Here is a 27,967-nt window from a genome sequence, read left to right as displayed (position 1 = left end):
CTGTGGTTCTTGGAAAAAGAGGAAGAGTAATTTACTCGGGTTTTTTCTCATTCCATTTTTAGAGGTTTTTAGCAAACTTGGTTTAGCTCGGTCTGCTTATGGGCAGGATGTTCAAAGAAACTGGAGTGAATTCAGTAATGTTCCATCATCCATCTGGGATCCTTCAGCTACAGATTCCGTACCCTCCTGGCCAACAAGCTCAAGTTCCCCGACGCATACAACTGCAGTAAGTATTCAGTTCAAATACAGCATTTTAGTCCTGTTACCAGGCTGTTCTGTATCTGCCATCTAACTTCGTTTAGAGGATTTTTACATTTGGATTAAAAAGAAAAAAATCAACTGAAGAATGAAGGAAAAAACGAAGCTATACATATTCATCATTCTGTGTAGTTAAGTTGACAGGGCTGTTGGGCAAAGAGTGATTAGTCCACTCCCTTGCGGATGAGGAATCCATGTAAATTGCTTCACATAAAAATATTTCTCCCAAGAGCGTCTTGCAGCACTTACAAAAGCATGCTCCCATGCTTCAAGATTGTGGAAAAAGCCGTACTGCTCCTGTGCTGTGGCTGGTCGCTGCCTCTGTTGCTTCCAGCTTGACGGACAGTTGCAAAGTAGCCAATACGGTAACTTTCAGACTTAGATTCTGCTTCCTAAATCTAGTGTTGCATCTACTTATAAACTAACAAAAGGTCAAAAAAGACTTACCTAAATGACCCCAAATGTATTCTTTTCAGCTTAGAAAAAAAACACTAAAGGACTGAGGATAAGGTGAAGCTTTTAAACTGACTACTAATTTTGATCTTAAGATCAAAAATCAAATGATCAATGATCATTTTAATCTTAAGTATAGCCAAAAAAGAAGAAAAAACAACCTCTACACAGATTGTGACACTGCTCGCTCATCCTTGTGCCTCTCTGTCTGTCAGAATAAAACTTACACCACAACAGCTGACTTCAGTGCCAGCTGAAATCGTTCTTCATCTTGTCTTCTGAAAATGTTTTTGTAGTGACTAAGGAGCAGTGTTTACTTCACCTGGTAGCAGTTCAGATGGAGTGGGGGAAGGCGGGGGGCAGGGGAGCTGAAGAAGGTCACACAGCTTCTTATAGATACACACTCACTGATCCCGCCCTTGTCATGCAGTTACAACTGTAGCTGTGACCTCACTAAAGCTACATACGGAGAGATTTTTGCTTTTATGGTCACATGGAGGGCAGATTTCTCAGCGTTTGATAGAAGGAGGGATTGAAGACAACCAGAACAACCTCTCTAGCTCCCAACCTATTTCCTGGCCGCTTCTGAAAAATACCTGTAAGCGTGCTTCAGGAAGCATCAAGACGGAAGCCAGGCAAGCGGTATAGAAGAATTGTCAGTGTCTCCCTTTAAATACTTTGATTTAGGGGGGAGGAGGGGAAAAGCACTTTAGGAGCTTATTCAAGGAGAAGATCACTTAATAAACAAGAAGCAGCAAACAGAGCTGTAATGTTCAAAGCCTTTTCAATGATAGTGATTTTTTCCCAAGTGCTTGTGGTAAGCCAGAACAGGAAAATTTGGCTATTCCTGCCACTAAACCGCCTTGCTCTAAGTGCTAGATAAGAGAGCAGGTGCCAGGCCAGGGGTCCGTCCTTCTCTCCTTTCTGGCACAAGAGCCAAAGCCGTTCTTGCAAACAGCACTTATGTAGTGGCCTCTGTGTTACCCTCTGTTCTAGGAAGGTGTCTGGGGAGTTGATTTTTGATTGTTCTTCCTTATTCCTCCTGCTTTCCCGTTCTATGCATAACTCTGCTTCTGCACTGAACAGCATTTGACTTTTAGGTCCCATCTACCCTCAGGCCTTGCTGCATTGCTGGTACTTCTTCCCCAAGTTTCTTTCTAGCCACAGTCCCTTGTTCCTCTTTCCTCCGTTTCCCTGCGTGTAGTTCTGTCTGATGGCCACTTTGTACCTCCCTCCACCAGCCTTGAAAGGGAGTAGCAGTCTAATCTTCAGGTACTCTTCGCCGCAGCTCCTTTCCTGGTTGCTTCTACTTTATCAGTAGCTGCCTTTCTGTCAGGCTCTCCCAGACACTTTTGGGACACGTAGGAATGGTTCCTGGCTCTTGCCCACAGGAGGAAATAGCATGGACTTTTACTGTGTTCGGGTTGGTGCCTGAGCAGCAGAATGAGTGTTTCCTGCTGTAGGCTTAGTTGTCTAATGCTTCTATGGCTTAAATATAACCATTCAGTTATATAACAGTAATAAACTGTGACCCTAGTTTGGCTCAACTTCTGAGCGACATTGGAGAGTCCTAATGACGCCGGCCCGGTTAACCCCCAAGAATGCTCAAAACTCATGTCCTGCCCTCGGTTTCAAATTCGTGGTAGAATTTAGATTTCATGATCTAAATGAATATTTTTTTAGAGGTGACCTTTTTAAGGACCACAAAAAAATGGTCCATCAATACAAATTGAGGACCCTTTGGCAATGCCCAATCTGTTTCAGATATGACTAGACTGAGCATATCTTCTTCATTCCAGTGGTATGAAGACATTTGCAAGGCTTACCTTGTTTACTTTTCTAAAGGGATTTTTATTTTAATCTTCAGATTAAAAGAGCAGAGCACACTGATACTGGTTAACCTTCAGTGCGCGTTATCTGAGGGCCAAGATCTTGGGAAGGGGTGCCCTTTCACCACCCAGTAAATCCAAACATAAGGATGTTTGTACCTTGCAGCACATACTCAACAAGTCCACTGCCTTCTGGATGTATCAAGTTTACTGTATATTTGCAAATTGAATTTACAGCATATGTACATTAAATCTGTTGGTGCTGAGGTATGTAGTGTGTTAAGCCTAAACGTAGCAGGTTCTGTGCTAATATTAGCATGAAAGTTATGCTAACCTTTCTCATCTCCATCTTTGGCTGCTTCTGGGTATCACTTTCCACCACACCATGGGTCAGGTTCTTCTGCTTGTTGCTTGCTACTGTTTGGGCTTTAACAAAACAGTTGGCAAAACCTGGGCCTTGTTCATTTCTGCATGTGTTCTCTAGCCTCGCTGTATCTGTCCTATGTGTCCCGAATGCGTTCGTGACACGTGTTGCAGTGCAGCTGCATCTGCTCCGTGACCATTCGTCAGAGACTTCCAGATGTCTTGAGCCAGGACAGACTTACAGGAACTCCATGACCCATGGCCAGTTCTCCAATCCCATCTCCCTTCATATGGAGAAATTTGGGGTGGGGGAAAAAGTATATACTGGGAATATTGGGGAGGTACAGTGGGGCTGAACACAGGTAGGTTCATCCAAAATGTACAACTTTTAACAGATATGACTGAATACAAGGAGATAAATTTGCAAATGGCCAGAAAAGGATCAAGGAATAGACTTTGCCGCCACCTTCCATTACATTTGAATTTTGTTGTTTTTCTGATACTCAAACCATGTTTATCTACCTGATTCTAACTAGTTTAATTAAGCTTGAGCTTTACGGCCCTTGTGTGTTAAAGCATACTAGTAGTGCTTCAGTTAGTAATGGTATGGGGATGTATGAGCTCAAACGAAAACAGCTTAAAAGCTGGTAGCGTAATTGCACTCTGCAGCCCATTCAGTCATCAGACATGTTTGGTGGCTGTTAGTAGCTTGGTTCCTCTGGGCTACCTCTAGTAAAGGGAGTTCAAAACTCCATGTTGCAGTGAAGGGAGAAGGGGTTCCACAGCAGGTTTGCTGCTTCTTAGGTACTTTTCTTTCAGGGGGGCTGTAAACAAGGTGAAAATCGAGGTTAGAGGTTACCAATCTGCTACTTACCCGACTCTATCTTTGCTGCAGTCGATCCTTGGCAACCCAAGTGGCCTGTGGTCCACCACTCCGTTCAGCAGTTCCATCTGGTCAAGTAACCTCAACAGCGGCCTTCCCTTCACCACTCCAGCAAATGCGTTGCCAGGCATTGATCTCATGGGTAATGAAAACTCCTCCGCTGCTGCTCCTCCGCCTGCTGCTGCCACCGTTGCCAGTCCTGCTGAAGACATGGGACAGACCTACAATCCTTGGAGAATTTGGAGCCCAACGATTGGAAGAAGAAGTTCAGATCCTTGGTCTAATTCACACTATCCTCACGAAAACTGAAGTGAAGCAAAAGGAGAGAACTCTTATCCAGGTCATGATGCAATTCTGAATGCAAATTTTTAAAACATCATTTTCAGGCTGTTGCTGGTCATGGCTCTCCCCCCCTCCACCCCTGCCAGTCATGCTTTCATCACTTGCTCCTTTTCAAAGTCTGTCCTGCAATATGGTAGTGTGAGATTGCAGATAAGCTTGAGGAAGTCCGGGTGTGGTCGCAAATCCCAACTACAGCTGAAGCCCGTAAATCTGACCAATTTCACTGGTTTCATATTTTACCACCTGCCATCTTTATTTAGGAAGCAATTTGAACTATAAAACGGTCCTGGCATGCAATACTTTTATGAAAAATACCGGTTTGGGTTTTTAAATTTTTTCCAGTATTATCCTCCAAGTTCTAATTTAAAATCAAAGGGCACTTTGTGCTAAAATGCAGAGTATTTTTTTAAAATAAGGCTGTCTTTGTTAACACAGGTTCTAAGAATGTTAAAAAGAAAAAAAAAAAAACCACAACGAACCAAACAAAACAACAAATAAACTAACAAAACCAACACGTAAACCTTAAGAGCAAAATGGCTGAATGTAAGAGCATTCTGTTGAGACTGTAATACACTTTCTGTGCTGTTTGTACATTTGTAAACCTGAATGCATTTTTAAGTTGAACTGAAATGCACACAGCCAAGACTTGTGGAAGAAACAAGATATCTTGTGCATTTCTTATGGATACAACTTTGGGTTGTACTTTAAAATAAATACTGCTTTTTTCAAGATCTGTCTGCTGTAACTCTGTTCCGGTATTTTCAAAACTTGTGCGTGCATGAACCCCCTTGGCGCTGGCAGCCTTCAGGCCAAAATCTGCTGCGCGTAGGGCCTATGTTAACAGAAACTTCACTGCAGATGAAACCTGGCTTCTCAACAGCATGGGCTTGTGTAGCAGTGGAGAATTAGAAATTGTTTTCAGGGTTACACAGTGCCACCCACTCGAAAATCTGCTGGATAGCAAAATGCTGGAAAAACGTCTACACGGCGTAAGTTTCCAAGTATCAGGCGTAGTAGCCGCTGCTGCTGTTTGGGCTACGCCCGTACCTTTGTAACACTGTTCTTGTATAGGTCTGAACAAGAGCTTTACTATTTTTAGATACGATTTACCTGTCCCTTTAAGGTGCCTGTTTCCCTTCGTTAACAGAAAGGCAAGCCCCAGTGACTACATCTATATACATTCATCTGAGCTACAGCCAGGTAAAAATGAACCCTTCCATTACCAGAAAGCATTAACAGACACCAGCAACATAAATTTGCTTATGACTCAGTGGCACGGCTTAAAATTTACAGCAGCATTTTTTTATCAGAATCCATCCTTCAAGAGTAAGAACTGTATATTTTAGTTAAAACCCTTATGCTACAAGGAATATTGTGTGCAACAAAACATGCGCGTTAAATAAATGAGACTAAGTGACTGCTTTTCAGGCTTGCATTATGTAAACAAAACCTCTGCAACTGTTGTGGGATTGCTGTTTTCTTGCTGCCACCAGCAGGAGCTTGAAGATACAGATCTCCGAAATGGGAACTCACTGGAACTCCTTTGTTCTTAAAATTTTGATATTTCTAGAACCATGCGAGGTCACAAAATGTTCAGCGTGGATTTGTATGCAATTTTCTTCTGAGTAACTGGGCAAACAAGTCTCTTACTGCATGCAAAATAAAGAATAACTAGTTAAGCCACTGGCATGCCAGGGCCTGCTTCTCCGTGTGTGGAACTTGGGAAGATAACTAGCAGTAACTTCGAGGTGGAAGAAGCCGCTTAAGTTAATGCGCTGCCTCTCTTTCCCAGCAGGTGTTTAGGTTTGAACTGATTCCGTGGAGGAAAGCAGCAGAAATGAATTTGAGGGTACTAATAGTCCTCAGTGGTTCCAGCAGCTGTGAGGACAGGAAAAAAGTTCTGCATTAAAAACCTTTTCCTTTGAACAAGGCAAGGCAACACACAAGTAATTTAGACTTTTTTCCCCAAAAATGTGAGCCTTTCCTTTGTGTTATGCAAATAACCTCCGCCGCCTTTAGAATATTTTCACTTCTTGCTTGTGAAGGGTTTCTTCTTGAGCACCGATTAAATATTACTGAAGTTCCATGGGTGAAGCAACCTGAACTATCAAGATCTTTGACACAGTTTCAGTAAGAGAGGAAAAAGCATGTTCTTCCCCCAAATTTCTAAGGAAAATTACATAGGCCTAAAGACTTCCTACTTCTGAGTGTCCTACCTTCCTTCCCTCCACTCAAAGGTTATTTTGGAGAGCACCTTTACTCTACTCTGCTCTGCTCTGTTAAAGAAAGCCAAAAAGCTGCCTTTAAAAAGAAGTCCTAACTGTAATTTACAGAATTTAGGTGAAATAAAATCTGGGCACGAGTTGGGTATGGCTAAATAAACTTCTGTCTATGGTGAATACATGTACAGCACAGGTTTTGCTGCCTGCTCCCTGAGGCGCCCCCTTCTTGGCTTTTATGGCGTCATCACTCTTTACATGCATTGAAAACATCTTTTTAGATTGTTGAAAACTGAGCAGTGGTGGGGGTGGTGTGTGACGAGCCAGAAGCATCCACAGACATCACGGAATAATGGAGAGGACTGGCCTTTTATAATGAGGTAAAAACAAAAGAGCCCGAGGTTTTGGCAAAGCTCATGTAAAGTCTTACATAAAAATCTAGACAGGGGTTGAAAATGTTGCGGCCTGCTGGAAGGACAGGTTAGGATTAAAGAACATGGGAGAAGTAAAGTCAAAAGCTGGGAAGCCAGGGTGGACTGTTTTCAAAAGCAAAATGAGCAAGACTGGAGCTCAGAGCATGAGGGAAGTTCCATCTCTTGTAAAAAGACCAGAGGAAAAAACAGCTTAAAGCACTCGGGAGACGGGCTGCCCTGGAAATGGGGGAGCTCACATCCCTTCTGATAACTTAAAATGTTTCTTCAGGGTAGTGTCAGGGCCGAGCTACTGTGAGTCACCTCTCTTCCAGACCTGGAAGCTACTGGGAATACAAAGTTCCCAGCAAGGAAGAGAAATAATTAGTGTTAATTTTGGTAATTATTTTGGTGCTCCAAAAGGGCAGGTCTATTCTGCCAAGTCTTACAAATCGACTTTAAAAGCTTGAGAAGTTTCTGGCCTGTTTTTTAAATCAGAAAGCCCAAAGTAGGTAAGTATGGCTCTTAACATGTGAAATCAGTTTAATTAGCACGAGCTCTATTTCAAAAAGCTCGTGAAAGGCAGTAGAGATTTGGTTAAGTATAAGACCCTATCAGAACAGGATATAAAACTCCAGTCAAAGGACAGTTAGTGTTTGTTTCGCAGATACAGACGCTTGGAATGAACCAACGTACCGATGAGCAGGTCCGGGCCCAGCCCTGGCCGCAGCTCTGTCAGCAGCGGTACATACCGTAGCGTGGCCGCTGCCCTCTACGACGAGTACCGAACGGGGGAGACGCTGGGGTGACGTGGGATGCAGACTGTGAGTAACAGCAGATTCTCAACAGCGGAGCGTCACAGTCGGATCATGCTGAAGTTGTCCGCTGGACTCGAGCTGACCATGAAAACTCTGCCCGACCCCGTGAGAGGTAAAATGGGGCGCACACAAGTGTTTACCTTCGTGGGGTAAGGAGCTGCCTTTCACTGGAACTGTTTCACCCGGAGTGATGTTTTACACTAAATATAGCTTTGCTTCATCTCTTCCCAACCTGTAATTATGAGCAAGTTTTCTGAGCTTCAGCGTTTCAGCCTCATGAAACAATGACAACTCCAGCTTACGGTGAGTCAGTTCGTTAGAAGTGGCTCTTCCACACGCTGGGGTTGGAAATAACCCAGCTTCTACTGTACGACTGCTGCAACTGGAAGAGTGTTCGGTCACCTCATTTTAAACAGGTCCTGCTTCAAAACAGTCTTTTGCCCAGTGCCTGTTTCCATATAACGCCAGTCAAGGATGGACTTTTATGGGCAACCAGTGCTTTATTCACATCAATACTGAAGCAGTCTTCGGGAAGGACAGGATCAGCATGCTGTTCTGCAGCCCTCTGAACGCAACTACTAGCCGTACCTACTACTACTAGTTTGCTACTTGGATGCTGTGTGATCCAGCAGCAAGTGGAGCATGAGGTTTTTTTTGTTTAATACACAGCAAAGAAGAAATCAAACAATCCACAAGCATCTGCAGGAGTCAGAGAAAATACAGTGAAGTGCTAGCCTAAACTCTGGGTGACTAATAAAAATTAAGCCTTAAGAGGCAATGAAACCCCAAATATCACTATATTTTCTGGCATATGCGGACTGTCGTGAACAAAACTGGGTGGTTTTTTTTCGCCGCAGAACTGTGTAAAGGTAGCTGCTCAGGTCCAAAACCAGCAGTAGGATCAGTTTACCTTAAACAGCAGATCACTTTGTGCCAAGAGAGATGCACAAAGCGGAGGGAAGCGCCAAGAAGATATTATGGCCACTTCCTAAGGAAACCCCCTTGAGGACCACCAAATAGAGGTCCTTCAGGAAGCACCCAGAGACCTGACTTCACTCTCTATCTGCCTACTGTGCAGCAAACGTTTGAGTGAGAGTGTCATTAATGCCGGATAATACGAGATCTTTGGGGGTGCGTGCTCAGTCTGTCCTGAAGTTTTACAAGATAGCACTCCAGTAGCCCAGCAGCAGCAGCAGGAAGCGAGCGGGCAGTGTAGCGCTGCGATACAGGATTCGCATGGGATGCATGCCAGAACAGTGGCATGACAGGAGGGGAAGCAAACAGACTGGCCAGGGCTGCGAGCTGGACTCTCTTGCAAGCTGCGAAAAATTGCAGATCAGTTACTTGCCCTAAACAAGAGTGGGGATCTGGAGTCCGGCATCCCACAGGAGACAAGAGGTAGTGGCTGGGGAGAGCAGGGAGGGGGGAGAGATGCCTCTGGGAAGGAGGTACAGGGTGTCCATTTTATAATTCTGGGGCTAATAAAATATTCCCAAGGGTGGGAAAAAAGGTAGCTATTCTGGAAAGTTGCCTGGGCGTTTTTTGGTATGGGTCCACAGCATGATGAAGTCACTTGTGGTGTTTTGGCTTAGTTACAAGGAACTTGCTGGGAAGCAAGCTGGGAAAGTGGGCACCTGGAGCGGCTTCTGCCTTGCCCAGTATCACTCACTGGCCCATTCTGGAGTTATTTTCAGGGGAGACGATACTTCCTGTGGAGAGGATGTTAACCTGCCTTATGGCAATGTAGAAGACAATAGAAGCTGGGTAGGATGGCTCACTGCCTCTCGAGGGAAATATAAGCTGGAATTGGATGAGAGACTGAAATGCTCCTTGGTATGCTTCTTCACTGGCTGTTTTTGGCTTTCTGGAAGGGAAAGGAATTTTAGTCCCTTCAGCTTTACGTCGCCCATCCTCCTGGTATAGCCTGTCCTCGGCAGTCAAGTTAGTTACCAGCAAAATTCTGCCAACATTGACAAGTTTGCCAACAAAGACGAAGAAAGTCCCTAAAAAGTACGTAACAGCCTACATTAAACAGGTATGACTCAGCTTATGGCTCACAAGGAAATTCCTGTTGTGCTGTATAAACTAGGAATCTTTTCAGACAACAGTAATTTCAAGGAATATTCACTTATGTCTTGTTCCAAACCAGCAACAAAGAAGTTTCTTCCCATGGGCTTTTGATGCAGGTCTAACTGCCAAACCTTGCTCACATTTGCCTGCCTGTCCAGTTCTATTCTGTGGCTGAGGACTTGGCCTCCAATTCAAGGGAGGGGTGGGGTGTAAAAACCAACAGAGCTTAAGAAAGCATCAATAATGCCTTAATGGTTCCATTAAACTAAGCAAAGGCCATGGAGTATCTAAATACTTTGGCATACTGGGGGGGGGGGGAAAGACACGAGGAACATTACGCTTTAGCTACATTTAGAAAGTTAGTGACAAATTCACATTTCTTGTACGTGTGAGTAAGGGAGGGAGGAAAGGCAGGCTAAAAGAGGGTTTCTTTCTTTGAAGCTGCTGAACTCAGTCTAAAGAAATGCTCCAAAAGGGTAACTCACCACAGCACAAACAGAAAGCGACTGTCCATGCTGCAAGTGGCACACAGACCGTCGCACTGTTATCATAATATGCAGAGCTTAAGTTCAGGTGTGCAAATGTGGGACCTGGGCCATGAGTTGAACCCATGGTTCCAGGTAGGTGGAATGAAAATGAGGCACACTGTGTGCTGACTTAGTGCCCTTGCATCGATCAACTGCACACAAAAGTCCATATGCTGCAGTTACTAGAACAACAGAAACTGAATATTGCTGAAGTCAGCAGGTTCGGCACCAGAGAGCTTCAGAAAATGGACAGTATTTAACTGTGCTGGCTTTGTTTTTAAATAGAGCCTCCTTGCAAAAAGTCACTAATTTAGTCTATACAGCAATAATAACCCATGGGGAAAAAAATCACCATAGGCTTTCAGGAATTCTGATTAAATCAGCAAACTGGAAGACACGTCCCCTAACTCAATAAATTTGAGTAATGCAATTCCCTCGCTCTGCACAGTGGAGCAAGTCCTACTATTTAGATAAACAGCTCCCCTCTGTGGCTACAAACAGCATTCGGCCATCACAACAGCGTCAGCTGGCCTTTAAATTTCCTCTATGATTTTTTTCTCCTGAAAACTTTAAAAAAAAACAATGCTCAGCTATAGTGGTAGCATTTTGCTTTAACGAGTACAGTGGGAAAATTGACACAACTTTCCCCACCGCCAGTCTATTTCTCAACAGCAATGTGCCAAAAAACCCTAATCCAACAGGAACTGGAAAGTTTGTGCAGTTCAGTGGTGAAGGTCCACAAATCGGGTCACCCCATTAGTTGTAACAAGCTTTTACATCCTTTCAAGTGTAGTATCACAACACGCCAGACAAGCCTAATGCGACCCAACTATTTCCTGTATTTTAATATTTCCTTCATCAAACTATCTACAAATGAAGCACTTCTCTTTCTTTCCCCTTCTACATGCTTTCAGTATCTTTTCCTCTAGATCTGCTCACCTAACAAAATTGTTTCCCCAATATTTGATTCTTTTAACCTGTGATATTCTGTACGTGTTCAAAAACCTCAGCTCCTCCAATTTGCACAGAACTTTTAACTACTCATTTCTACACCATCTACTTGAGGAATTTTATGCAGTTATTGTGTATTTTTGTTCAAGTCCCTGGCACACTGATTTCTGCCCTCACCCCCCAGCCTTTCAGTCCAATTGCTCCTTGTGAAAGAGCTCTGCTGAGCTTTTTGCCAGGGCTCCACATTCTCTCCCCTCTGACTATTTCAGTTCTTGTTTGTTCTGTCCAACTAACTAGTTTCAGTACCAAAGCTGTGCCGCAGCCCTGCTCTCTTCAGGGTGAATTGGGAACCTTGCAGAAGATGCCATATTCAAGGAGTTAGTGATCTTGGCCAAGCCATGCCTGCCCTGCTGGGCCTCCTACTTCAGGCTCGAGAAGCCCAGCGGTTAGTACGCGTAGCCACTGTATAACGCCACATACGCGGTGCTGTAATGGGACATGCTGGAATGTCCTGTGCCTGCTGGTGCTGTGCTCTGGTGAATATCATGAAAGAGAGGGTGGGAGACTCCTACCTGTCAGGAGGAGATAGATGGGTTTGTTCCTTACGCAAGACAAAAGGCTCCATGGTGCGGCAGGGACCACTGCCATCCCGGGGCTGGGATGCGCACAGCTTGTCGCGGGGGAGCCATCTGGGGTCTGGCTGATGCTGCATGAAAGCAGGGTTCCCAGTACCTGCCGGGATGTGAGCTGTACTTGCTATCTATATTGCTGGTTTTATTATTTCTTATTAAAATGGCAGTGTTATTACACTATTGGCCATCGTGCCTGTCATTCTGAGATCCGAAAGAGCCTCATGCCTCACCCATGAAGAACATGTCACCTATATGTCAAGAGTCATGAATCACTATTGATTAAAGATCGTTTTAAAGCAAAAACCACCCTTGGTCTAAGTTCCCTCAACGCTTCTGCCCTTCTAAGTACCACTTTTCTACTCAACTTAATCCCCGACTCCTGGCTTAGCTCTTCAACAACCAACAGCATTAACACAGTGCCCTGCACCTGCGAGACACTGACATGGCACTCCAGTACTGATGCTGTGGGTGCCCCTGAGCCTCCCCTGCATGCCCTCATGTGGTCATTCTCAATCTCGGCAAGTGCAGACTTTGGGCTGCATCAGGTTGGTACCATCAGTAAGTGGTGGGACCAGAGCAGCTGCTGTCTCCTCTTCGCTCAGTCTTTTGAGACTACCACGAGTTCAAAGGTTTTCCTTCCTTGGAACAGTGCCTGCTTTTTCAGTGACACTATTCAACAGCTCTGTGTTCTTTAAATAACTGTCAATCTTGCTTTACAATATGAAAACAAGAATATTTATCAGATTACTGTCTAGCTAGAGCCATAGTCTGACATAGACAGGAATGTATCAGTAAAATGAAAAAAAAACCCCAAACCTACAGTTTAGTGACAAGCCATCAACTTTCTAGTTAACTACCTCCACCACGAAGACAAACTCCTACTACAGGTTAATTCAGGTACACCATGCACAATCCTGTATAAACCCCATAATCCTCATTTTTCTGAGGACTCAAACAATAAAAGCCCAAAAAGAAAGAAATTAATACCCAGAGAGGGGGAAGTAGAGATGAGGTGACACAATGGAAAGTACCATAATGGCACTATATAAATTGATTCAGCGCTAACACTTCTGACACAGACACTTCAGAAAACACAAGCCATGCCGGAAAGGTCACGCTATGTTTATTCTGTCCTTTCACAGTCATAAGGCAGAAGCCACTGTCAAAGACAGGACATGAGGCTGCGCTGGTTTTTCCTATGACCAAGTCCAGATGTTTTGGGGATCCTAATTTAGGTTGGTAAGCCTCAACTCTATCTGGCTGCCCAATCTTACCTATTAACTGCCTGTTTAATTAATTCTCAAGACACTTAGAACTACTTCTGTTCCAGAAGTAGTTCTCATTTCCCTTGTACAAGCCCAAGCAGGACCCAGAAAATGAGTGTTTCTCTGGCCCCTGGGGAGCTCCACCAGTATGGGCGTTCCTGGAGCAGACAAAACCCCAGCAGGCTGGCACTGGTCACGAAATATAAGCTTAACTGCAAGAACACTATACTCGGGGAACCTTTGGGCTGTGGAATTACAAATAAGAGGCTGCTTCTTGCATTCACCCCAACTGTGAAAAACAGGTAGCTAACCTAGGTTAGGGTCACTCCAGGACCAGTTTGCAGCTGGAAATGCGCCATGGTGCTCAGCCTGCCTGCCTTAGTGACAGTCCCTGCTAGTGAGATGAAAAAATCACTTTCCCCTCTCTCCACTCAGTAAAATCCCCACTGAGTTCCCACAAGTTAAACCAGCAGCATGTCACGGCCTTACTGGAAAGGGCCACAGCGGATAATAACTCACGCACCAGAAAAGCCATCTGGTGCATTTGGAGTTGTCTTCCGAGGATGACTGGGGGAAAGGGAGAGGGACACAGAGGAGCCAAAGAGGAGCTCAGCTTCCAGCGTCCTGGGCAACCAGGTGTGGTGGAGCTGCAAGTAGGATCTAGAGGGGAAAAGCAGCGCACACTGGTGACTCGGTTCCTCAGGGCTGCAAAGCAATGGAGAGCAGCGAGCGCAGGCAGCAACCGAGGCCCTTGTCCATAAGCTGTGTTACTTGACTGGGTGTGCCAGATGTGGCCTGGGTACAGCTGTGGCTGTGCCTGCCAGGCTAGAGGTACAAATCCCTGTCTCTTCTCCCAGCACTGGGGTGGGAGAAGGAAGCCCAGGCTGAGGTGAGTCTCAGTGATAAACTCTTCCTCATTAGCAGTTCCCAGTACAGAAAGCCTCAGGAAGCTCATCAGGCAGCTACAAGTTAGGCAAGCAAAGTGGCAAGCATCCTCTGTTGATTTAGTTAAAGTGGCTCTTGCTGCTGATGGCAGCAGCGGAGCCGGAATCCGTAATGTGTAACTCAATGCAGAACCAGCACGCGGAGCTGAGGATGAAATGTGGAGTCAGCCCACATTATGGTACAGAACCAATTTAGATACACATAGTAAAATCAAACATTGGTCGTTTTCCTTTTTTGCTCATGTGGGAAGAAAGCAGGACAAACGAATCTTCCATCCTCCTTTGATGTGTCTTCCTCTTCCCTTTCATAACACCTGACAGTTGTCATTTCCCTGCGCTTTGCAAAGCATCTTAAGACAAATGTTCTCAAGTGCAGAGGCACAAACAGCTGGAGCTGAGACACACTGGCCTGACACAGGGGGCAAACAAATCCCATGTCTTCTCTTTGCATCAGCTCCTGAGGGCAAAAGTAGCAATCAGTGCTGCCGGCAGCCCCTGACACTGCGGCTATGGAAAAAGGCAACTAAGGGGACACCCCTTTTCATGGTGACTTGGGAAGGTCAACCAGTGCCTCGAGAATCAGCTGCCAGTCGGCTGCACTGTGCTGCTTTGCACCACACCACAGGCTGCTCCCGCACCCTGACCTCCCACAAGCGCTGTGGTGCCCACTCCCCCCGTCGGATGAGGGAATACGCCTGCATTTTCTGAATTACTGCTGAGCTGATGAACCTTCTTAGAGGAAAGGGTCTGGGACTGAGGAAAATATGCCAGATTGTTAGTAGCACTGCCATATTTCAACTCAATTATTAAGCACGTCCACTGGCTGATATTTCTCAATCAATATCAGCTTTATTCTAGCTCATGCCATGAGCCATATCTCACAGTGGTGCTGCAAAGCGCTACTTCCAGAGACTACTCCCACATAGGTATTGTAAAGCCATATTTTTCATACAGAAAGTACACTTTTTTGGAATATCTAGACGTTTCATAAAAGTATTGCAACTCTCACAAGGCACCGAGGAAGTCAAAGATACGCATCATCATCCGTTTGCCTACAGACCATGACGTTGTGGATACCGCCACAGCATTTCAAGGAACAGCCACTCTCTCATACAACTTAAACTAAAGTTGACTGAAAATGGGACTTTATGTGCTCTGGCTGAAAGTCATGGGAAGTTTGGTCAAAACACAACGTGAAGAACATGCAATAAAACATGTAAAATAAATGGTTAGAGGAAGACAATAGGGCAGGAGTAACCCTGAATCACAAAGTTCTGAGGTCAGAAATAATTTATAGAAAAAAATATCAGAAGGACTGTACCTTATTATCGCTAACAAATGCTATTCAGGACCTGATGGACACCTCTCACACATCTAGTCCAGATCACCTCATGTTTGTTACAAACCTGTGATGTGAAGGGTATTTTTACAGATATTTTTCAAACAGAGCATTTCTGTAACAGCAGGTAATCTTCAGGATTCAATCTGCTGTTGACTCAGATGCCAGAGCCATCATGTGCCCAATACCAACGTCAATCATCAGTGGCATTTTAATAAATGTCCTGAAATACCTTAAAAAAAGAGTAAATTATTTCCATCTTCCTTTTCAGGTCTTCTCAAGTCTGCACTATTCCTGAACAGCAGTATTTCAAGACATGGTTACAGTTCAAGAAATTTGTAGTCAATTATTAAAAGCACTTAGCTACCTTTCCTTCATATAAACATGTTTTATTGCTACAGTACTTTATGCACTCTAAAGATCAACTTGCCTCTATTTCAAAATGGAAATTGCAAGAGTCACCAAAATGCCAGTTAACAGAAATCTAAGATAAACAGGTACCCAACTACGATTTTTAGGAAGCTTCATCTAAGCACAGGATATATCAAATACTACAAGAGGATTCTCACTTCTGTTGGATTAAAGACTACTACATCACTAACATGCTTCTAAAAGAGATGCGACGGACTGGTGAGAGGGGAGAGTCCGCACCAACAAGCACTCCAGGCTTCTGAGCAACCATAATTTGGAGTAGCACCTGCATGGGGGTGGGAACCCCGCAGCACCCAGCCAAAGGGATCAGCCAGGCTGCGCAGCGGCCTCCCTCACTGCCGTCCTCCCCGAGAGGATGACGGCAGCCACCGCTGCGCGTCCCTTCACTGGCTCCAACAACCACCACGGCCGAGCCGGGTACTTACTACTCCCGCTCAGCGGGGCCCCTTTGGCTGGCCCGGAGGGTGGTGGTGGGGCGGGAAGGGCTCCCTGACAGGGGCTGAACTGGGCGGCTGCAGGAGGAGCGGGGAGGGGGCAGCTAGAAGGCCCCTGGCAGGGTGATGGCCCTTTTCACCTTACATGTAGAGTGCCAGGGTGCTCCCAATCCTCCCACGTGTGCCTGCTCGCACGTGGGTCCACAGGAGCTCTCTGTGTCTAAGGGTGTTACGGTCATCGCTGGCTCTGGGGAGCTGTAAAATACCTGCCAGGCCTCCCTGCTGCAGAAACCACCCAAGGTCTTTGCTCCTGGTTAATAATTTTGTTCTTGTTAATTACTCCTGATGTTGCTACTCGTTAGGCACTGATCACTGGCTAATTACATCATGAATAAATGGATAAACTGCATCCATCCGGACTTGATTTAAATGGTACAAGTTGAGCAGTTTTTCTCTGTGCCATACCCGTCCGTACGCACAAGTTGCCCAGGCCTAGGCAGCGGTAGGGTTTTTATTGATGCTTCGATGCGTGTATTGAAAAAGCTTTATGTGAGAGCTTGGGTGAAGTAGCAAACAAAAACCATTCCCATCCCGGATCACCAGTTTCAGCCACAGTGTAAGTCGCTCGTATTCCAGATGATGCCGTTGGCCATTCTAAGCTCTCACCTTTCAACTTGTCGATTTCGGGAGTAACTGAATGTTCGGGGAGCCTGATGGGCAGTGACAGGCTCTGGGCTGAGCGATCCAGTCTGGGGTCACTACTGTTGGTGGCTGCAGTAACTTCTCCACCCTGCTCCCTCAGGAACAGTCAACAAGCCTAGTTGTTTGGGCTTAGGTGCAAAACGATATGCCTATAGTAATGAACAGCACATTATCTCAAGCATTCTGACTGCAAGGACCAAAACTTTACAATGAATTACGTGAGGGGATGTGCGGTTTGTTCCTTATGCTGTAAAATCTGTAAAATACAGATTTGCAGAACTTTTCATTCAGAATACTTAGGGTATATGCACAACTATAATAGCCGCCACAAAAAAAATAAGAACTTCTTGATGCTGAAGTCTGTGTGGGATACAGAAAACATCAGAAATTCTAGGACCAGACTGGCAAATAGCATATGGCTTACTATTAGCATGACTTAGGAAAAAAAACCAGGGATGCTTGGCATGGCTACCAGGCTCATACAAACTGTGTTTTCATGCCATCAGCTGATTTCGATGGACGCTACTGAACAAAGCAAGACACAGCTCCAAATGTCACCACCCAGCTGCCAAAGGGAGTTAGTTGCAAGGGGCAAAGCATTTCATTAACCGGGAGCAGAAAGTTTGCCTGACATTTAAAATAATGTGAGAAAAAGAGGTTGCTGTTAGTTAAGCCTTCCCATTCAGAGCCTGAAGGTCTTGCCATTCTGTAGGGAGAGCTATTTTAAACCCATATGCAGCCAGCAACAATACATAGATGTAAACTTTCTGAGGTGGGTCTTAGAAATGCTTAGGAATTCACAAACTGAAAAACGCTAAAAAAAGCTTACTCTTGGTCACCAAAATTACGTACAATTTCTTCCAATGAGGACTCTTTTTCTGATTTAAACAAGTGTTTTGCTATTTTTTCTTGTATTCTTGGTTTTCTGTTATCTCATGCAATTTTTTCTGTTGTACCTATTAAAATTTCCTCTCTTTTGTCAGAGTACATGTTTCAAACTTAAAGACTTTACATTTGCGACATCAGGTGAGCCTTTCCGAGGTGCAGCTAGTGCCCGACCACGGAACGCTGTACTGGAGCTTCATGTCCTGCCTGAAGGCTGTCGTCCAGCAAAAGCCACGGCAAAGAGATGGACCGAGTTGTGGTTCCGCACCAGGGCACGCAGGCATCGCTGCTCCCAGCAGCTCCCCATAGCATCATTTACAACCCATGGACACGCATATGTCACAGTTCCACAGGCAACCCGGGTTCACGGTCGCCTTGGGTTTTGGATGAAGCAATCTTTATGGAGACACGTACGTCAGCTTCAAACAAGTGACAATTTCTCTAATACCTCAGAATGCCTTTTGAAGTTGTTAAGCTTTCAACCACCTTTCTAACACCTCGCATTTTTAAACTAAAAAAGACACCAGTAGATACTTTTTTGACACCAATTTAAAAATTTTGAAATACAGATATGTATATATACACACACATGTGAATATCTTGCATTTGCAATTTGGGAATTCCCACCTGTCAAGCATCATCCCTTTCTGCATTTTGAATAAAAGCAGCGTGGGGTTTTTTTCTGGTACTGCTTTTCTTTCTGTGTAACTAGAAAAACTGATTCATTGAGCCCCACCTGTGGTCCTCGGTCCTCCTTCACGCAAATAAAATTGTATTTGGCAGTTCTCAAACAGCCAGTGACAGTAGCAGTGCATTTTTGTGTTTTATTCTTCATATTTTATAGAAATCAGAATGCTCTGGATTGTTGCCTGCTACGCCTAGATAAAATTTATTTAATCGGAAATCAAAACGACACTCAACAATGACAACCTGTCCCTGCTGAAAAGCAGCATAACTACTGAGGCCGCTGGAGGGGTGAGTTGGCTGACGGGGAAGCGGCAGCAAGAAGGAATTCTATTAATGGAAGGAAGAGTGGAAAAACAGAGAGCGAAGCTCAGGAAGGTCTTGTAGAAGATTCACAGAGAAAGTATATAATAATAAAATTTTAAAAACCCATCACGCTGCTTCATTGTTTAACGGTTGCTGCTGAATGTCTAGCACGTGGGGCAAACTGGTGCCTGACCCAACTCCAGGAAAAGGACAGCAGCTGTACTTCAGCAGGGTTTAGGAGTAACTCCTTCCTGACTTGCCTATCTGTGTAACGTTATCTCCATACACAACTTAGCTTAACATATTCTCCAACAGATAAAGCATATCAAGCCAAGGAGCCTGATCGTGTTTATTTTAATTTACCACAAACGCAGGAGATGTAAGCCACCGTTTGTTATTCTTGTCAGTTCTTTATTGGTTTTCATCCTAAAGACTAGCACATTTACAGTGTACATGGATTGGATGAACTAGAGTATATAAAACAGTAGCCATATGTTTATGATATATTAATACTGCCCAAAACCAAATAAATAAAAATATTTCAATGCACAAAGCTTGGCAAATACAGTTGTGTTGGGACAAAACAGTGTTGTATTATACAATAATTTTACATATATAAATGAAACAAAAGGCAACTGTGCTGTAGGTACTTTCACAGAACATACACAGAACATACTTGGCAACAGTTTTCTTTTTTCACCCTTGTATGTTTTATAATTTAAAAAATGTACTCAAAAAAGAACATTAGACAGAACTTCTTTTTACAGTAATCCTTGAATTCGTCTCTCCTGTGCAACAGAAAAGCTTACTTCACCCTTGTGAAGCGTCCTATGTGGATTTCAAGTTTCACAGTTTTTCTTTTTCGATGAACTGCTCGAGATCTTACTGTTCCTTGCGCCCTTTAAACAAGCCTGTCGATGTGCATGTACTGACAATGTCATATATATAAAACGTTAGCTGGACAACGATGTTTTACATGTAAGCATACTGAAATCAGAATATTTCAAACAAAATAATGCAGTACTTGAGACTGGTATTCCACCACTTTAAAAAGGTGAGCAAAAACCGTGCACGTACAAAATTCGGCAACTTCTTCTGATTACATCGGTATACAAAATAAATAAAGGATGGCTGAGCTCGAGAGTCGGTCTAATGATTGTTGGCCACAGTCCAAGAGAGTGGCTCCGCTAATTGTTACAACAGACCTCTTGCTATTTTCTTCTGAAGCTGAACATTGGAAGATTTTTAGTGTAACAATACAGGACTTAAAATATAATTAACTATGTTTGAAATATACAAAATAAAATTATCAACTCATAAAAACTAAGGGATATAAAGAGTATAGTTTATACAAAAATAAACGTAGCATTTAGTACTGGGGGGGGGACTGAAGGTTGAGCAGAACTAACGGAGTAACGTGTCTAGAGGGATCCCACTGAGAAGTTTTTCACCGTACATGGTTTACACATTAGCAATAAAATCAAATGAAATCAACACCTTATTAGTTGGCTAACAGGGTTTGTAAAATTTCCAAGGGACTGTTCTACTGTAGGTGGTTTGTTCAGACCTGGGGTAGGTGCTACAAAACGCGGATTTTGCACAGAACTCAGCGTTTCGTTATCCTGGAGAGGGGGAACTAACGGTAACAACCTAGTTCAGCAGAACTCTCTGACCTGGCTTTGTGACGTGCTGCTCAGTGTTGAACTGCAAAAAGCAAAATGCAAAAACTGCTAGACCTGGAACCCCCAAACCTACATGGGAGCAGAATGAACATGACTGATTGATAGAGCAGTGACAGCACAGACAAACATCAGTGAGGGGGAGAAAGAAATCAGAAAACAGCCATATACTTACCTGGCTGTTGCTGCTCTGACAAGTATAAATGAGCAGAGTTTTCTATTCTAAAGCTTATATCCTTAGAAACCAAGAAGGAGAGAGCACAGTGTCCTGAACGAAGCTAGCTAGAGATGACTTAGTCCTGTTAAAATTTGGAAATTAATGTTTAGCTGCTTTTTAAAAAGGTATCGTAGCTTCAAAGGCAGTCTTTGGGAGATTATTTCCAAGGAGATCTGTTGAACATTTTTTATCAAGTACTATCGAACTGATCACCTTAGTCGTAGGCTAGAACGCGTCTGAGGTTCTCGTGCATTAGCAGTAGCACACGAGCAGTTCCTTTCTGGCAACGCGGGGCATCGCTACCTTCCTCAGAAATACCCTGAAAACAGTCACGCTTTCCCCCAGGATTCTGACCACCTGCCCAGGTAAAATGCAAAGGTAAACAGAAACCAGTTTTGGTTATGGAGTAACGGGGACGCGTTGGGCACTTCGAGCACTTTTGTATTGACACACAAAATCGATATGGGGCAAAAATCAAACACTGGTCAAAAAAAAAGGTAACCCCTAAGATACTAATGCTTACAATCCAGAAGTGATACAAAAAGCTACGGGTAAAAAATGTGTTTAACTGATATACAATACCACGGAACATACTGAACACGTCACGTGCAACATTAGCAACCTGCTTGTTGCACTTGCCTTACAGTTTGAAGGGGCAGGGGGAACAGTTGCTGGCATTAATGGTTAAGCATCATTATGCTTTTGAAACATTTTTAAAATCAGTTAAGATGCGTGCCCAAGTCCTTATCTGCCCAAGACGACAGGAATTTATTTGGACAGAACTAGAAACTAGACCTCATGTGCCTGGCCTTTTAAGTGCTGTTAATTTCATAAATGAAGATGGCATCCTATATACAGTAAAACAATTTACACTCCTGGCTTTTGTTGTGCTGATTGCTTTTTGAAAAGTTAAACTTCTGTTTCTTGATTGTAACAATGCATTCTACGGTTATGAGACTGTCTAGGATCCAATCCCTTTTTATTTACAGCTTTTGAGTTTTACTCTCAGTTTTAAAAAGTTTATGAAAAGCTCAATCTCAAGTCAACTCAGTATAAAAAGATGTTATGTGAAGCAGCTGCCTAAATGCCGTTCCTAGAGTCCTTGCCCATCCAGGAGGTACCTAGCTATTTGCATATAGGTAATTATTAAGTAGCACAATATCTGTTCGTCTTACATACACTGAAGGCTATTTAAACGGGCAGAGAGTCATCACACTATTCTCAAGCTAAGGTGTCAGAATAATTGTTACTATAGGTTCCAATTCTGTAAGTAACATGCTCTGTATAACCTAGCGAAACGTACAAAAAGGTTATTTATCTCTTCTGGATGACAAAACCATGTATTAATCTAGAGTGTATCCACATGTTTTAATGGAACAGCAGTTAAAGGACATGGTATGCTTATGTTTCAACTTTTCCATAAGTTCCTTCTGGAGGCCTGTAATACTTTGGGAAAGCCTTCAGTTGCAGGGAATTAAATGCATACTTGCGACATCCAACATTCTTCATTGTATTTTCTCGCCGACAACCCTCACTGGGGAAAAAAAACAAGCACAAAAAATGACAGCAGTAAAAAGGAAAAAAAAAAGAAAAAAAGACTTAAACTAAGATGAAATGAACTGGTTATTTTACAGCATTAACAAAAAGTTGGTTATATTTAATGAGCGTTTAATTAATTTGCCACTGCAAATCTTAAAAATGATGGCTCATCATACAATGCTAGTAAGAAGCACACAGAATGGATACATGCTATGTCTGATTGCTAGTTTTGCATTTCTAAAAAGCAGCAGTGCATCTACTGAAAAAGTTCTTTCATGATGGTTTCATGTATTTCAGGGTACACTGTTGCGGAGTTCACACGCCGCTTCATTGCACAAGGGATCCCAAGAGATTGCTTACAAGCAGTTCTGCTAATTTATCAGTATATTAAGCTGAAAAAGAAAAACTGCCGTTCTCTCAGTAAGAGCTTTAAGGTAGTTTTTATTGTTCCCTGTATGTCAGTGTTATCAGTACTTAAAGATTAGAGCTGACACAAAAAAAAAAAAAAAGATTTTCCAGTTACCTCTGCATGCATAAATTGACTTGAAAAGCAACATAGTCTAAAAAAAAAATAAATCTTAATCATGAAAAAGCAGCTCCGTGTGGGTGCAAAAAAGATTGGCTGCATTGACAATCATCAGCCCATTGAAACAAAGCTGAGCAGAATTTAATTTTTACCCAGTTTTTTGGTGCAACTGTCCCACATTACAAAGAGGTTCTGCGCTACAATAAAAAACTACTCCCGTTTTAAGGCTTCTTTATACTTGTAAATCTACTTCAGAGTTCCTTTTATTATATCCAAAACAGAGGTACAAAGAGGAAGCGCTATCTTTTAAATATATAGAGATAGATATATATATATAAAATAAATCAATTTAGGCTTGCAGGAGAATGTCTTTCCCTGATAGAGAACTGAAACCGAAACAATGACTTAAGACCAGAACTTCATGGCAAAGTGTACAGTACACCATCTTATGGTGGAAATGTCACGATATGCCTGTCTTGGAGATGGCTCAGCATCTACCAGGTAAACTCTGGTCAGCTGATTCAAAAGGAGGGTTCGGATTCTGGTTCAGTCTGAAAGCTCTCCGCTCCTACTGACCTCACCGTTCTTCTAATTTTGGTTAATTAAACTGACTGGAACTGTGTTCTGTATGTACCACCTAGTTTAATTTCATAAAACATTGTAATGTTTTGCTCCAAGAAACAGTTTAAGTAAGTTTGAAATTTGTCTCCGGGGCACGTTCTGTGACTGCCTTTCATAGAATGGGTCGTACGTGATGACACTATTTTTATGGCATTGTTTTGCATTTTACAGAACCCCCCACAGAGGCTGTTGCAGTCGAATAGATTCACCCAAAATGTGAACAAATTATCGTTCAGAGTACTAATAAAAACAATAACTTTAAATAGCATATACGGGATGCCGGATAAGCATTTTCGCTCCAAAGAGAATCATTCTGTTCATAATTCATTCCACTGCATCCGGTTATTGCACATGCCCCTCCATGGCACAGGTGGGCCAGAGAGACGGTGACAAAGATGTGTTTCACACACCATGTCACGTGCCATGTTTCTTCTGCTGGAGGCACGTTAGCAGTAAGCGCTACAGTTTTAAATCTGAATGCCTGAACGAAAGCACAGACCAAGGTAAAAAGGAAAAAAAGAAAAAAGATGGAAACTTGTCCCCACCAAAGTTTAAGAAAAAAAAAAAAAAAAGAAAAACCCAACATTGTTTTCAAAAAGCCTAGGCTTTCATTCTAGGTGAATTTAAGGGCGGTCTTACTACAGGCCTACTGATAGTCATGAGCAAAGCCTTCACACTATTTAAACAGATTAATAATCTCAGGGAGTTCAGCGGAGACACTCCTACTTGAGTTGCTTTCACAACTTGTTAGACTGAACCCAGGACACTCAGCACATTGCAAGAACAAGGCCACAGCCCACCCTGACATTCCTCCACTTTGTAAAACGGTAGATTTCGGAACCTGTAGCAAATGAACCCCTGTCAATTAGAAAGAAGATTTGTAGGGAGACACAGTGGTGCTAGATATCAGCACAGGACATGGATACATTGAATACCATCATACCATGATCAGCAGGAAGGCTTTACCTAAATTCGTTGCAACTAAAAATAAATAGGATACATGCATATATGTGTGTGTGTGTGTGTGTGTGTGTGTCTGCTTTTCTGGGATTTTTTTTCTTTTAAGAACAAAATGGGAAGAACAGTGAGGAAAAATACCAGGAGATAGTGTACTGTACAGTCTGATTTCGTAAAGACACAAATATAACCACACACTTTTTAGTTAGAATATTCACCAAATTTAGGTTTTTATTCTAACTGTGCTTTTTTTTTTAAGCTTTCTCTCAGAAGCTTTCAAATTCCCTTAAAGCTGATAATAAAAGCTATAGCTACCTACATTTTTTGAGCAAGTTAATAGTAGTAGAAAATAGAAATCACAGTACTAGAAGAGCTCTCCTCAGAAGCCCAATTTTCTGTCATCTCAGGCACCAAGCGAAGTAAATCCCTTTATGAATTTAGCAAACTACATTAAATGAGGTTAGGTTTCTTTTTTTTTTTTAATCATCTATTGCTATTGTCAAGCTCTGCCAGACCACTGCATCAACAAAATCTTTCAGTTTAAACAGGCCTCTCCCAGTTAGGTGTTCTATATAGATGATGATTACATTTCACCTGCAATTATGCTGCGTGATTAAACTAGGTAAGCCACTTTAGTCTCACCACTTAAATAAATGTTAACCTACCATCATTCACTTATCTCTAAGTCACTATCAACATCGGAATTTATTAAAGCTGTCCAACACTTAAAAATGGAAATAACAGTAATATTTAGTCTAGTGTAAATAAAACAAAGCCCAATGGAAAACCTCAAACCCACCTACTGAAGGAGCTAACTGACACCCCCCTCTTCTTGCCTGAAAGATTAAAGACCAGCATCTTTAACTTCTAGGATGATAATGACCCTGTTTCAGCATAAGTTCTATAACAGAGCACCTGAAACAGATAATGGATCATTAGCAGGCTAATGCCAATTACATCCTGTTCCTAACCACAAGTCATTCTCTTCATGTCTTTAATACATCACAAAATGTATATCTACAAATAGAATTAAATAATTCTGCATGCAGCGCACCGCAAGTTGTTTGTTGAGTGGGCACACTAGTCTATTGGAACATACTTAACCATGAGAAAGGAACAAGACTAAGGTTCTACAAATTGTTCAGTAATGTAATTTGGATATTATGCTTTGAAATGAAGGTAGAAATTAGTTTATTTCTTTAAATAAATTTCTTATAAACCCCACCCTTGGTTTTTATTTTTCTCTTCATACCTCGTAAAAATGAAAGGCAAGATTAGCATACACCTTAAATATACAAAAAGATAAAAATTCTTTTAGACAGAGTTCCTTTCTCTGGAATACATGAAACAAATAACACAAAACTATATTTGGTAAGAGATCTTCAGGCCGGCTAAAGTAACGAGGTAACAGGCCAATGTCAGACTATGTTACAAGCACTGAAAGCAGAACAATAATTTAAAGTTTCCATACAACTCTTTTTGATAAAATAATTTGATGTATATTTACAGTTTAGTACAATAGAAACGTAAAATTGTAAGGCATAATAATAATTCTTGGCAGACAACGCTATGACACATTCCTTTGTCCAGCAGGTACCAAGTGGCAATACACATTCAAGCACTTTTTTGTTTTTGAGTTTTTTAACCTTATCTTCACTTGCAACGTAATCTGGCCACCAGGTATGCTATGCTCAGAAACAGCCACACAATCAGTAAATTGGGGCTGAGAGCTAGCAAAGGAATAGAGTAGAGGAGGCTGGGATCTAGTCTGAAATCTCGGATGGGCACCAAGCCACTCAAGTTCTTCTGGGTGACTACCTCCCGTGTTCCAATGCTGTGAAAAGGAAGAAGGTTGGGAGGAGGGAAAATAAAACAGAAAGGAAGACGGACATGCAAATGAATGTACAAAAAGAGATGGTAACACAAGGTGGTCAAGAAAATGAAAAAACATGGGAGAAGCACAACCAAAACAGAAGATGAAGTAAAGAAAGAGTGGAAAAACATCTCAAAAATATGTATCAGCACAATTACAAAAATAAGGAGAGGGAAAGAGAATAAAAGAGAAAAATAAGAAAGAAGTACTGTAGTCTACTGAAAATAAACACATGTAGGTTGAACATAAATGGTTTTCCATGTTCATTCTTTCAGATTACCAAGCAATAATATCCCATGCTGCTCTGCCATGCTTCCGCATGCTGCAAAGAAGTGGAGCTCTGAAAAGCAAGCTGAACATGAATAACCATTGTAGTATTTGACCCTTTCAAACATCTTTCCATGTAGGCTGCAGTGAAATAATTTAACCTCTTAACTACCTGCTCAATACGTAAACAAAAGCCCCAAACCACCCACTTATTTTTCCACTTCGACATGAATTCAAGTGTGTTCCAATATGCGTTCCAAAATGCGTGTTTCTCAGGTGCCTCAATATATGCATGTGAAGGCAAGACATGCTGCACAGCCCTTCTCATTACGCCCCTGCCTCCTACGTTGCTTTGAGCACAGAAGGCCTATAGTGGAGAACACCTCTTCAGGTAACCTGAGGCTTTGTAGTGTGGTGTTTCATTTTGGATCACTCTTATACCCTGTGCAGTCCAACCCTATTTTTAGTTTACAAAGCAACAACTAAATGCAACCTGTGAGCCTGATCCTGTTAGAAGAAGTGCACTCACTCCATTCTACACGGACAGACACATACAGCGGGAATGCAGGCAAAAGCTGGAAAGTGCTTCCCCTGTCACTGTTGGCCCACGTAGATGCTTTCTCCCAAGGGGTGAAAAGTCACCTTTTGGAAATGCCAGATACACCAAATTGTACACACTGTCTTGTATCAAAACATCCATCGGCAGGCTACATCTAGGAGGTGACCGGGGTAAAGAGATAAAGCAAATCCCCTGCTAATCCAGCTTGCATATGGGAATCTTTACGAGGAGAGGCCGGGGCTGCGCCATGCCGGACACAGCCGGTCCCAGCCAGCTCCAATGGACCCACCGCAGGGCACGGCTGAGCCCCACAGCCACCATGGTGGTACCTTGGGGAAAGCGTCTGTAAGAAAAAACAAAACACTGCGTGGCAGTGAGGAGTGATGGGAAAAGATGTGAGAAACAGCTCTGCGAGCACCAAAGTCAGAGAAGAAGGGGAGGAGGTGCCCCAGGTGGTGGAGCAGGGATTCGCCTGCAGCTGTGGAGAAGACCATGGTGGAGCAGATAACCACACTGCAGGCTGTGGAGGACCCCATGGTGGAGCAGGGGAGTATTTCCTGAAGGAAACGGGAGCCCGTGGAGAGGGAAGCAGGAGCAGGTTTATCCTGATGTACTGCAGCCTGCAGAAGGACTCACACTGGAGGGGGGAAAAGTGCAAAGAAGGAGCAGCAGAGAGGAGCTGTTACAGACTGACCGCAAACCCCCGTTCCCCATCCCCTGTGCATTGCTTAGTTTAGCATGGGGAAGAGGTAGAGGAGTTGGGAATGAAGCAGTGAAATAATGGGCCTGGGAAAAGAGAGGTTGTGGAGAGAAGGTTTTCAATTTTTGTCTTTACCATCCAAATCTATCAGCAATATATTAATTTTAAGTAGAGTCTGTTTCGCCTGTAACAGTAACTGGCAAGTGATGTCCCTGTCTTTATCTCAACCCACAATATCTTTTCATTTCTCCCCCTTGTCCTGTTGAGGAAGGGGAGTGAAAAA

General features: G+C 43.0%; 2 protein-coding genes across 17 annotated transcripts in view; one reads left to right on the top strand and one right to left on the bottom strand.

Annotated features, from left to right (window-relative positions):
- TMEM131 (transmembrane protein 131) overlaps nt 1–4,857 on the top strand; it is a 101,674-nt gene extending 96,817 nt beyond the window's left edge. For both annotated transcript variants that reach the window (XM_075093356.1, XM_075093348.1), the window contains exons 40-41: nt 63–226; nt 3,799–4,857. In XM_075093356.1, coding sequence (XP_074949457.1) covers nt 63–226; nt 3,799–4,095 — 461 coding nt within the window. In that variant the 3' untranslated portion in view covers nt 4,096–4,857. The remainder of the gene's footprint in view (nt 1–62; nt 227–3,798) is intronic.
- A 14,279-nt stretch (nt 4,858–19,136) lies between these two features.
- INPP4A (inositol polyphosphate-4-phosphatase type I A) overlaps nt 19,137–27,967 on the bottom strand; it is a 130,106-nt gene continuing 121,275 nt past the window's right edge. For all 15 annotated transcript variants that reach the window (XM_075093171.1, XM_075093263.1, XM_075093199.1 and 12 more), the window contains one exon: nt 19,137–22,176. In XM_075093171.1, coding sequence (XP_074949272.1) covers nt 22,044–22,176 — 133 coding nt within the window. In that variant the 3' untranslated portion in view covers nt 19,137–22,043. The remainder of the gene's footprint in view (nt 22,177–27,967) is intronic.

This window comes from Phalacrocorax aristotelis, chromosome 1 (assembly GCF_949628215.1).
Source record: "Phalacrocorax aristotelis chromosome 1, bGulAri2.1, whole genome shotgun sequence".
Taxonomy (NCBI): Eukaryota; Metazoa; Chordata; class Aves; order Suliformes; family Phalacrocoracidae; genus Phalacrocorax; species Phalacrocorax aristotelis.
Note: the sequence above shows the minus strand (reverse complement) of the source record. Positions and strands in the feature narration are given on the sequence as shown.